The sequence below is a fragment of the Melopsittacus undulatus genome, chromosome 11 (genome assembly GCF_012275295.1).
Source record: "Melopsittacus undulatus isolate bMelUnd1 chromosome 11, bMelUnd1.mat.Z, whole genome shotgun sequence".
Classification (NCBI taxonomy): Eukaryota; Metazoa; Chordata; class Aves; order Psittaciformes; family Psittaculidae; genus Melopsittacus; species Melopsittacus undulatus.
This window is the reverse complement of record NC_047537.1, coordinates 4,694,316-4,707,108: the sequence shown is the minus strand read 5'-3', so window position 1 is coordinate 4,707,108 and position 12,793 is coordinate 4,694,316. Positions and strand designations below refer to the sequence as shown.

Here is a 12,793-nt window from a genome sequence, read left to right as displayed (position 1 = left end):
ACACACATGCTGAGCGACATATACATGCAGTAGGTGCTGATATCCCAAGTAAGGAAGACTTGGAACTGAACTGCCTTTATGGCTGTGAAGTGAGTCTTTAGAAGAGATTAATTTTCATATTCAAGACACTTCACTGACAATTTTTACTTTACTTGAAAAGCACCAGTAAAGCATCACTTACACTGGTCAAGTGTGAAACTTAACTGGAAAACCCTCGCTTGTACTGGAGAACACAGTACAGTGGTGAAAGAGCTCTGCCCAGTAACTCACCTGAGCATAACTGACACAAAGGGAAACTGAAGAAAACTGTACAGGTGTAAAAAAAACTATGCAGGATAATGACCTTTCATAGAATGATCCAAGAGACAATGACAGGTCAAAATACATCCTTTCCAAAAAATGAGATCCCTGGGAAACTTGATGTTAATACAGACACATTCACAGATGCATAATTCAGGATCATGCAAATTGATGCAGAGGGCTCTGGACAAACATAAAGTTCCTATAAAGATGGGAATAATCAGGCCTCCTGAATGATTTCTTCTATTTTTCCATTTTCCTTCAGAACAGAGCTCTCCTGGGATTAGATGCTTATACTACAGAATGAAACTTCAGAGGTGAACTTGCTTATCAGGCAAATGCTTATGAATAAAAGGTGAAAACAACAGCATTTTGTGTCTGTTGGGAATAAATACATCCAGTTGAGTCCTGAGCAGAATAGAGATGACTGACAGTGTGCCAGGTAGCTAGCACTTCAAATAGTTATCTCAAACAAACTTCAGCAGACAGCTATTGAAAAAGCAAGCTTACAAGGGATATGAACACCCTGAAAGAAATTACAAGATTAAGACTTAAAACATCAAGTAGAATAAATCTTCAAAGTATGGCACCCATATATTCCTTGGTTTTAACAAAGGTATTTTTGACTGGACCTGCTTCATGGAAGAGCTTGTTTTAGACCTGATGGTATCTAACTGCTCCCTTATCCTCCCTGAATGATGCCGAATAGTTCAATTCCCTGGAGCACATAATCCATCAGGTAAATAAATAGAGAAATTCATGTATTGCCATGACAACAGAAAACCCAAGCACCATATGTGACTTTCTCCACTCTTTCTTGGCATCCTTATTTGGGATTTTAGATCAAAACTATAAGACTAACTAGGGTGAGAACAAATATTTTCTGACAGTGAAGATGAAACATCACAGTTCTAGAGTAAAGAAGAACCAGCACTGGATGCCATTCCTTCTCCTCAAGTCAGTAAGGGTTTTGCTTTGAAAAAGTGTTTAGAAGTCTACTGGCTGGAGCCTAACATAGCAGGAGGCCCAAAACTAGTCAAAACAAAATATACCATCTTATTCTACATGACCAGATGACTCCCCTGCACTCCAAAGCAGTGCTGTGAATTGCTGCTCTATGGTGACCTTTCTGCTGATGAAACAGCAGTACTGAAAGGCTCCAGAGGGAGTCTCATCTGCTCCTCCTTGGTGGACAGGATGGTAGCTGTTATCATTCATTCTTGGTTTTTATTAAGTGCCAACAAGGTGTTTCATTTAAGGATTCAGGCAGCAGATGTATGAAAGATCTCAAGGGATCTAGCCCTGCAGGGTAACACTTCTTTCCCCAGCAGCCTGACTGGCTAGATATGAGCGTCAAACCAAACCCCAAGCCCATTCTGAAGTTTGTCAGAGCTTGTTATCAGGCAAGAACCTATTTTATTTACCACATAATGGGGTTTGCCTGTATTTCCCTTCCCATAAGAAAAAAACAAATCCAAATGTACACAAATACACAGACCTTAGACCTCAGCACAATTGTTTCATGACTCTGTATCCTTTGTTCTGCTACTGTACACATTTTGACAACTATCCCAAAATTACTGTGGTATTACAGCCTGTGTTTATTTCGTGACACTATTAACCAAACTGTTTGTGTCAATCAGAAGTTCAAACACTCAGAACCAGTGATCAACGCTGTACTGCACTGAAACTGTTGGCTTCCAGCCCTCCTTCCCAGTCTCTTCTTCTCCAGTTTATATTTAGATTGGATGTTATTATTTTATTTTAAATGCCCTTCTAAAGAAACCAAAGTACAAGCAGTTGAAAGAGGACAATTTCCCAGACTTACAGTTTCTCTCGTTCAGCAAAGTGTCACTGCAAGACACAGGTATTAGAAAGAATGCTTCCAACACAAAGGCTTCACCCACTGCATCCTCAACACTGTGGTTACAGCACTGACCTGGGGATGGATCCTGCATGATGTCTTGAGTCCTTCAGCGGGAGGTCAGTGTGTTGCAAGGTCGGGTCTCTAGGCTGCACAGCGTATGATTTTTGTATGGTATCTTTTGGCCTTTCTACTCTATTGTTTATGGAACCGTGCTGCGTTTGTGTGTGTCTACAGTCATCATCCTGCTTTTGAACTCTTCACACTGTGTCTCTGGTGTGGAGTTATATTTACTATCCTCACAGGGTTATTTACTGCACGTGAATAAACAAAACCTGATCACTTACTTATACATCTGTAATTACTGTATACAGCACTGTCAGCATTGACTCCAAGAACTCCAAGCCAAATTCACCTCTAGCATAAACAAGTGGCAATTATTTTAGAGCTGGCCCCATGTCTATATATGCTGGTAACACGTTCCTGACTCAGTTCTCCACTTCCCAGACAAACAGTTGCAGCAATATGCCAGTAAGCATTGAAAAGACATAGCCAGAATCCCAAAACAAAGTGCTGTGCTGTGATCCTATGTAAGGGATCGTGCAAAAGATTAACCTATGATATTTCTGGAATAACATTTGTCCCATGATGTGATACACACTTGTGAGACAGTAACTTAGCACTAAGAACTGGAAACATGCCTATGTATTTCACTTAAAAGCCGGCTGCTAGGCAGCCAGTCTGCTCATCCCTGGAGGCCGCTCCAGAACCTGTATCATGGGAGAACACATTTGTATACAGCACAGCACAGAAGCCAGAACAAACCCGGAATGAATGATCAAAACCAGAGAGAGCACTGCTACCAACTTTACTCCTTTGAAACAGGAATCTTTCCTGAATCAGTGGCTGCTGTCCTGGAAAGCCTGAAGCTGCACTCACACATCCCAACTCAGGCTGCTACCCTACGTTCCCCAGTAGGAAACTGCCAAGCTATTCCTTACAATAAAAAATACAAACCAGCATTGATTTTTCTCTGCTAATTAAATGCAGCATAATTAAACTAAGTAACTCCGCGGCTTGATTTGCAAAACACTAATTGAATCTTTAAAAATACTACTCCCGCTACACGGAAAAACGGGGGCATTCAACCATCTAAAGTGACAACTGAGAACCAGGCACGACTCCAGCAGCACAGAGAGACAATATTAGCCGTGCTTGAGCGTTTCCTTGTGAGAGCAGGGGCAGTCTCAGCAGCCTTTCCCCATCCCTGGCACCTCAAGCTGAGGGGAGAGCTTTGAAAGAGGGAGGAAAAAATGAGCAAGTTCCCTCCTGACATTTGCCCACGGACTCATCTTTCCTCATCTTGCACAAACACCAGAAGAGGAAAGTTGGAGAAGTTGCAATTAATCATTGCATGTAGGCCCCAAAGCGTTGCAGCGCCCCGGCTTTACTGATGCTTTGCTCTATGGAAAGGACCGCAGAGGTGCGGGGAAACGGGAGAGGAGGAATAAAGGGGTGAGGGAAACAAAAAGGACAAGGCGGAGGAGAAGACACAAAGCCTGACCCACACGGCACCCGGAGCAGCGCCGGCAGCACCCTCCGGGCAGAGCATTCCCGGCCGCCCCGGGCCCAGCCCCGGCCCCGGCCCCAGCACGGGCCCTGACAGCCGCCTCGGGCCGGCCCGGGCCGCCGGTACCCCCCGAGCCCCACCGGGCCGCGCCAGGCCCACAGCCGTCAGCGGCGGGCGGCGGCGCTGAGGGGAAGGCGGCGAGCGCGGCCGGCCCCGCCGGGCTCCCGCTGGCCCTCCCGGCCCCGCTCACCTGCTTTCTCGATCTTGCCGGACATGTCGGAGCCGGGCTCGGCGCTCAGGCCCTGCCGCGCAGGTAACCGGCTGAGCGGCCCGCGGGGCTCTGCCGGCCGCCGCCGCCCGCTGCTACCGGCCGCGATCCGGGGCTGCGGGACCCGGCGGGGCTGTGGGGCTCCGGCGGCGGCGGCAGCGCCCGCCCCCCGCCCGCTGCGCCGGGCCGCGAGGGGAAGAGGCGGCCCGGGGGCTCCCGCCGCACACGCGCCGCCCCGGGCCGCAGCGCCCCCTGCCGGCCGCCGCCACACCGCGCCGGGCGGGGCCAGCAGCGGGGCCTGCCCGGGACCACGGAGCCGGGGGCGGGGGTAGGGGCCGGGCAGCGGCCTCAGGGCTGCCGTCGGTGCTGGACACGGAGGCTGTGGAGCTCCGGGCCCCGCTCCGCTGAGGGGGTGGGGGAACCTGAAGGGAGGAGCCGGCCCTGGGGGTGGTTTCCCCCTCCAAATGCGATGCCCTAAGCGGGGGTTTGTTCAGGGCAGGGACCCGCCGGTCTGCGCTGGCCTCCAGGCACTCTCCAGGCCTCCAAGGCGCGCTGCGTTTATCCGAATAGGCTGTAACGGCGGAATGTTCCTCTTGGAATGCTCTTGGGAAGCTAAATTACCATTAACCCAAGGGAAATGAAGGTGGGATTGTGCACACCCTGACCCAGTTGTTGCCTCCAGCGGGCACAGAGCATCCTCACAGCATCCTATGAAGCACCTCGCACCCAGCAGCATTGGCCAATGCGAACCCAGGCTGCCCAGCTCCACTGCTGGCATTCCCACGGGAAGGCACTGGGATTCAGCTTCCATACACCAACAGCTCCATCCTGGCCCCCCTGACCTCAGCACTCGGTTTAGTTTGAGCCCAGGAAGCAGTGGCAGGAGAAGGGAGTTCCCTCCGGCAGGATGACAGCAGAGCCAGTGGGATAACCCTGGGCGACAGTAAATGGCTTATGGTCCTATTTGAGATCTGACTCATTTCTATGACTTAATTAAGGACAAACTTCATAGTAACACCTTGACTTGCAGGTAATGCCCTGTGCTGTGGACCAATAAAGCCTGGTGAGCCATCAGCCGCTGTTTACTTCCTCCTGAACCAAATAAATCATTCACAAGGCTGCTATTTTTGCAAGCTTTACACACAACTTTGAAACAAGCTGACTTCATCAACTTGTTTAAACATCTCACACACCTGGGGCTGGGCACAAGCTGCAGGAGGAAGTCTCCAACAGGGAGAAGTATGCTCTCATTAATGGTGCTGTTTGAGAGGCTTGTGGAGAGCTCCTGAGTGTATTTTCTTAATAAATCTAAACCGAATAAAGGAAGATTTAGGGGCAGATTTCCCTCTTGCTGACACAGATGTAAAGAGTGGCTTGTCTTGAAGCCACGCTGAGCTGTGCTGACTCACTCGTATTAGTGAGTGATAGTAACTAGGAACCGTAGTGGGTGATGCTAATGCGAGCAGACCCGACTGCGAGTACACACAGGAAGCAGACAGATGAAGTAAGAAGCTGCTATTCTTACACCCTCCGCTTTCAGTCTTGGGCAAGGAAGAAGGAGCATGTGTGCAATAACGTGCGATACGAGCAGAACAGCTACTAAATTGGAAGGTCTTTTCATAGGCTCTGATATAAAAAGCCCCATTCTGCCCATGATGTGTTATTGCCTCCGGGGGATGCTGGAGTTTCTCTTGAGTTTTCTGCATTAACGTGTAACTCACATCGCTGGGAAAACCTGATGATCCTAAATATCCCATTGAGTTGGCTGAGGAAAAACACCCCAGAGCTGACTGTGTTGGTGTGAATGTGTTATGGACAGAGTTGGGACCAGGAGAGCTGTGAATGGTTTCCTATGCACAAGATGCATGGAGATGTTGCAACTGGATGAACTTCAGGTCCTTTCCAACCCAAACTGTTCTATGATTCTATGATATTTCTTGCTGCAGGCTGGGGAGAGAGGAAAGAGGAGGACTGTAATTGTTACCTTCAAATGGGAGCAATACTGAAGCATCCTGCAATGAACCAATTTTTCAGGTGCTGATGCTACATCAGGAAAAGAAGACTACGTTGTATCTTTGTACCAGTGTGGATACCTGCTTTGATGAGAGTGCAGTGCTAAAGGTCATCTTGCAGAGTCAAGCAAGAGGGCTCCAAGAAGTGGAGCCTCCTTCCATAGATATTTCTTCACTGGGATAAACCACCTGGACGCAAACCTCTGCAGATGGTCTGTCTCCACATGCAAACCCCTCTGATGTACTCGGCTTCATCCTTGTTCACCTACACTGCCAGCAGCTAGGGAAAGGCCAACAGACAGAAACTGCAGCCGCGCAGGGTGATCTCCTGCACTGAGTCACTGGACTTACAACTGACCCACTGAACAGGGGAAATTGTGCAAGAAATACCAAGAGATAGAGACTTGCAATTAGAGAAGAGCTCTCCTGCCCTCTAGTGCTCTTCCCCTCTCCGGGCAGCTTCCTCCCACCCCAGCCCCTGCTCTCCTCTGGCTTACGGGGCCAGGGCTGCGGTGATGCGGTGTCTGTCCCTGTAGAAATGCGAGGAGATAGCGGCTGTTCACCCCAAACACAGCTGTCCAAGTGGGTTTCAGTAGCAGGGAATGCTGGGATTACACGGGGAAATGTGATTTATCCAGATGCCTTCTTGCACGGTGGCTTCTGAACCGACGTTGGCCTTGATAACATTGCTGCTCAGTGTGGTTAAGACACAACCAGCTCTCTGTAAAGACCTTATTCAATACTCACAAGGATCCCCAAGCGACAGATACACCGCAGCGACCCAATGTGCTCCTGCTACCGCACACGCTCAGCCCTCAGGGTGGAAAGCTTTGCAACTGGGAAGAGGTGGAAAAAAGATGGGGTGGAAGCAACTAAAGCAAAAGGGCAAGATTCCCACCTCCTGTTAATGGATGCAACTCCTCTGAGGTCTTCAGTGGGGGCAAAAATAGTAGTGAGGTGCCAGTATGTGGAGGAGGAGAGGAATTGTTCAGGGAAGGAGAAGATGGCATGGGTGCAGGGAACAGGCTCTGGGTGAGAGGCTCAGAGAAGCGATGCAGAAGGGGACAGAGCTGGGAGCTGAAGTACGTGAGGGCAGAGCTTCTGTATTAGCCCCCTGGGGAAAAAAGTATGTATATACACACAATGTGGACTGCATCAAACTTCATATAAGCAAAAGAGCACAAATGGGAGACCTTGATTTTGGGTACATCCCCATTTCTAACCTCCTCGAGGCAGCCCCCGTGTTTCGCAGGGTTTCTCATACCTGGCTGGTGGTCCCACTGTGGGCAGACCCTGTGTTCTGTGCCTGAGCCGCACTGACACATGATTGACAGGGCTTTACACCAGCTTTTTCCTTTGAAAAAAGGAAGTTTGGGTGCTGACTCTAGAGGGCAGCATATGCCGGCACATGGGGCTGAGGGGGGCCGCCGAGCTGAGCCCCCCCCCGAGCCCAAGCAAAGTCTCCGGTGCAAGGAGAAAGAAAAGAATCCCGGCGCTGGTTATCCGGAGGAAGCAGCCCTGAGGATGCTCCCCAAAGGCCACGCTGTTCTCTGAGCATCCGGGCACAGAAAAGAGGGATCAGGACACAGGGAGAATGGATTTATCCCTGTCTGCAGGTGGGACATACCAACCTTGAAAAAACCTTGGAACCTTGGTCACTTCCCTGCTTGGCCAAAACTGAACACGGAAAATCAAATCCCCTTCACACTGCTTCCCATGAACTAAGCCCCACGAGTCCTGCCCCAGACTCATCTCTGGCCTCAAAGACCAACAGATCCTTTGGCTGCTTGAAATGTGTCACTCACCTTTTCAGGGCTCCCCATCTGTAAAGCATAGCCAGTCCCACAGGCAGGAGGGCAGAGACCCAACAATGCCCAGGCCACTGGGGCTGGGTGGTTTAACAAAAGATAAAGGTGTACTTTCAGATCTGTTAAAGTCCTTTAGTGTCCTTTTCTTAGTCTTTTATGAAAGGAAGTAAATGGGAGAACGTTTTTTGGCCTCACACTACTACAGGAGGATGAGATGGATGGAGAGGAAGGCTGAGAAGAACTCCAGGCCCTGGGATTACTAAAAAGAAAAACACAGAGAGAGAGATTAACAACTTTTGATGACCCCCTTGTACATTTAAAGTAATTAGGAAGGCGAGTGTGGAAGGAGAAAAGGCTGTTCAGGTTCTTTCTCTGGCCTAATCTTATCCCTCTACTGGGGGCTATATTTCACAGTGGAGAAATGAAGCATGTGAATCACCACAAAGATACATACTGGCTAACACTGAAGGGAGAGGCTAACAAACTGTCTGGTACCCAAGGTGTTTCTGTCAGCACCTCCCTGGTGGTCTGATGTCCTCTCACCTCACCACAGGATCAATAGCTCATGAAGATCAGAGGAGCTTCACATCTAGACCTGCTCCATTGCAGTGCAGCTCACACCCACCTCCATGAAGGACCTCCTGGAAAGGGAAACGAGCCACCACGTAGCCTGATGGTGTTCAGGAAGGATAGGATGGAGGGCCCCATTCAGGGCATCAGAAAGCAAACCCAGCCCATACAAAGTGTTCTTTAAAATCTTGCTTTTCTTCCAGGTCCTTTTCCATGGATAAGTGACCCTTCCTGCTTCACACTCCAGAGCAAACAGAAGCTGAAGGTGACCCAAGTCACTCCCTACAGGAAAGAGTGAAACCAAAATGAACCCAAAAAGAAAATCAAAATCAATATTCCAAAGTCAAACAATAAAAATTGTGTTATGGAAACAGAGGTCACCCAGAGAATAATGTAATTGGATGTGACATCCTGGATTTCCTCTCCCTGCTAATCCCAAGCGGGGAGACCTTGTGCCCAAGCCAGAGTGTCACTAGCCCATTTAACTGAAGGATCATATAGTTCATACAGCTCACAGCAGATGCACATAAGTGGAAGGATGTGGAAAGAGAAACCTGAGGGAGCTGGATGAAAGAGGGTCATGGTTTGGAACAGTGAAGGCACAGAGAACATGCATGGGAGAAAGGGAACATGTTTGCTTGTGGAAAGGCATCACATCCAGTGTAGAAAGCTATCTTGGGGTGGGCAGGCCTCTCTGTGCCTCAGTTTCCCCTTTTGTAGAAGAGCCCTTTCACCTTTGCCATTAGACAAGACAGACCCAGACTCCTTTAGACCTCATTATAAGAGCAGCAGCCAGCATGAAGATGAAACAATGCTTCTCACCCAGCCCTTCCGAGGTCCCTGCGCGGGCTGATGAGTTGCAATATCTCGTGCAAGGATCTAGTTTGGCTCTTCCATCCCTGAAGGAGGGACTGTCCCACCCCCATTCTGCTTCCATTACTCCTCTTGCATACACTGCAGACAGCATTGTAAATGTGGGGCACGTAGCTCTGATAATGATGCGAACTTCAAACCATTATTTCTCAGCCCAGAGCGCTTCTCCTCGCTGTCAAGCCACTGCTGATGGGTTGTTTAGAGTAGTTTTTTCCTCCTACCTTTTTTTCCTCTTTTTTTTTCAGACTTGACCTCTTGATTCTGCCTGGGAATTTAGGTTGGATCCTTTTTATTATTGCTTTTTATGATTATTGTATTTTTGCACAAAGTTAGCAGCAGGGAGATAAAACTTCCCATGAAGTCCATTTGCCAGCGACGCTTTCTTTAGCAGAACAGACAATAGAAAAGCAAAACTAATGCTCTGGCTGGACACGACATTTCCAGCACCATGGTGACTGTGGTGACCCCCCATTGCTGGTCCAAGGGTGACCTTCAGCTCCATGGAACACTGATTTCCTTGTCAGCTGTGTGCCTGCCTACCTGGGCTGAGGGGTCCCACTGCAGGAGCTGGAGCTTCTCCATTCTTTGGCAGCCCCATCTCAGGAATTGCCTCTTCAGTGGCTGTTACCAGCTCGTTGTTTTGCTGCTTTTTGGTGCTGAGGTTCCCTGCATGCTGGGGTGTTTGGGGGATGTCTCCTGTATATTTGAAAGTGGTTGGATTTAATGAAAGAATAAGGAGTGGAAGTAAGAAGTGTGGTGTGATGGAAGAGTCAGAGTCCTGTCTCTGCTGACCAAAGCTCCATGGCACTCAGGAGAAGGCACAGAGCTCACAAAATTCAATCCTCTCCCCATCTGTCTCTGCACATCTAACTGGAATGCCTCAAAGCAGCCCAAGGAGCTGTGATCAGCCCCAGTCTCTGTGTCCCTGTGTCCCCTGGGCTGGGGTATTGAGTGGTGGTGTGGTCCATCAGAGAGCTGATGGGTGGGTACAGCCTGAGTGCTCCTGGATCTCTTGCCTAGAAGAGGCACAGATGAGCTCCTCTGCTAGCACAAACCCTGCACTACTGCAGGTCATTCAACCTCCGTTACTATTACCATGGGACCAAAGCCTATTTTCTCCCCAGCTTAAAGGTTGACAGAGTTTAGCTCCATTTCTGATAAAACCCAGCTGTGGTCTGCATGGCAGAAAACCCAGTGTGCAGCACATTTCAGATGGACATTAAGACTCATTTCCTTGCGGCTGTGATAGGAAGAAAATAAACCTCCCATTAGTAGCCCCCCCTCAGCAAGCTGGAAAAGCAGTAAAAGCCAAACTCCAACCTGAAGGAGACCCAAGGGATAAAATCAAGGAATCAGTCACCTTTCAATAACAAAACAAAGGAACTGATTAAACTATAAAAGAATCAAGGTTAGGAGGACAAAAGGGGACATCCTTTTGCCCTCCTGAGACACCCCAACAGCAGGACACACAGTGCAGGCAGTGGGGACAGCTGCCTGCCACCCTCTGGGCTTGAAAGATCTCACAATGACCCAAAAACTGGGGTACCTCCCCAGTTAAATGGGAACCTATGCCCTGCCTTCATCCCTCCCCGTGGGTCTGGATTTTGCTGCTGAGGCTGTGGATGTGTTGGGAGAGAGCTGGAGCTCAGTGGAGATTGGGTGGGAGGAAGATGAGGAAGGGGAATGTGATTGCTCCTTGTTATGCGGGGATGCTTCTAAGACACCATGTGGAGGAGCAGCATCACTTCTGTGTCCAGAGGGTTCAGAGAGGCTCTGGACTGCACAGCAGCAAAATCGAGGTGGGGGGAAACACTTCAAAAATAGCTGAGTGCCAGTGATGGCTGAGCAATGAGAACTCAAAAATAGAGCAGGGCAGCACGACTGCAGATCTCAACTACTGTGACAACTCCTATGCAAGCACAAAGAGAAAAACACAGGTCCTGCTGGTGCATGGGGTTTGCTCTCTGGGAAGCAGGCTGGGTATTGCTGTAGGCAGGTCCAGGAGCATGCAATGCAGTGGGCAAAAGCAGCCCCTTCCCCGAAACCAGTGGATTTGGGCAATGCAGGGAGGTGGCAAACCTGCAGACATTGTTGTGACTTTAGAAACTCCACCTTGAGCAGGAGTCCGCCCTCATCATCCCAGCATCTCAGCAAAGATAGAGCAGAAATGGAAAAGATCCAAAGAAGTGCAACAAATAGTATCAATAATCCATGAGAAGAGATTAAAAAGATTTAGGGTTGTTTAATTTAAGAAGAGGAGGGATGGAATAGAGGTGAAGATAAAGAGGGCATGGCAGAGGCATACAGAGCAATGGCTAATGTAGAGGAGGTGCCTGGGAGCATGAATTTGCCCCTGCAGCACCCAAACAGGAGATATTCAATGTGATTAGAGGACGATACCTTTCAAATGAAGAGGAGGCAGAACTGCAGAACTCCCTGCCACGAGGTTTTGTGGGAATGTGATGCTCAGCAGGATCCGCAATGCCAGTGGGCATAAACCACATGAACACTGGTGTTTGCCAGGATTCAATTGAATAAGATAGAAATTGTTCTGTCCAGGATTTTGTACCTTTAAGATTTCCTGCATAGTCTCTACTGAAGGCAGGACAGTAAGGTGGACACATAAACTTGCAGGGGTAATTCCTACCCCTCCAACAGCGTCACGTTAAATAGCCTGAGGACAGGCCCCAAGCTACTGATGGGGAAACAGGAGCTGGATTTCAGCATCTGCCTGGAATAGATCCCATAAGCATCCTTGGGGGACTTGGCCGTGAGATGAGAGAAATACATTTGAGGACCTATATAAAAAGCAACAGTGAATAATAGTACTTGGCATCCATGGTGTGTGCCCTTCATCCCTGGATCTCAAAATGAGTGTCTGCGCCTTGAGAAACTGAGGCACGATGAAACATGGGCACATGAACAGCACGTCATCCAAGAGCCCACGGCTCCTGCACACACGCAATGCACTGACAGCTTTGCCTCCCTAGAGCTGCACATCTACTTGGCAGCAAGGTGTATGAATGTGAGTGCTACAGAAAAAGGAAAGCAGGTTATAAGTTGATGGCCAGGATGGCTGCTCAAGGAGGGCTCAGGGATGGAGGGAAGGGTGCTGGCATGCTGGGGACTCCAATAGCATCGGCTGCATTGGCCTGCCCCACTGCCAAGCAGCCAACAGCATCCCCAGGGCAATGCTGGCAGTGGGGTCTGCAGCCAAAGCAGTTCAGATGCCTCCTGCATAGGAGGTGGAAGGTGGTACCCGTGGGAGAAAGGACAGGTCATGCCTGGGTTTGGATGATGCGATGACAGCAGTGAGGACCACCTGCACCACCTGGTCTATGCACAGCATTTTGCTGTAAGAGGCCAAATAAAAGGATTAGACAGGAGCCTGTCAGGAGGCCAATGACATTTAAGAAGTATTAATCCCTGCAGTGTGCCACTCGCCAGCGTGTTTGATGGTGGCTCTGTGCTGGCTGCTGTGGTCTCTCACCTCTCTGCTGCTCAGGAGTGGTTTTGCTTCAGGGACTT

General features: G+C 49.4%; 1 protein-coding gene across 2 annotated transcripts in view; it reads right to left on the bottom strand.

Annotated features, from left to right (window-relative positions):
* Positions 1-4,124, bottom strand: part of RAPGEF1 (Rap guanine nucleotide exchange factor 1) — an 84,437-nt gene extending 80,313 nt beyond the window's left edge. For both annotated transcript variants that reach the window (XM_034067547.1, XM_034067548.1), the window contains exon 1: positions 3,985-4,124. In XM_034067547.1, the coding sequence (XP_033923438.1) occupies positions 3,985-4,009 (25 nt within the window). In that variant the 5' untranslated portion in view covers positions 4,010-4,124. The remainder of the gene's footprint in view (positions 1-3,984) is intronic.
* Positions 4,125-12,793: the final 8,669 nt, after the last annotated feature.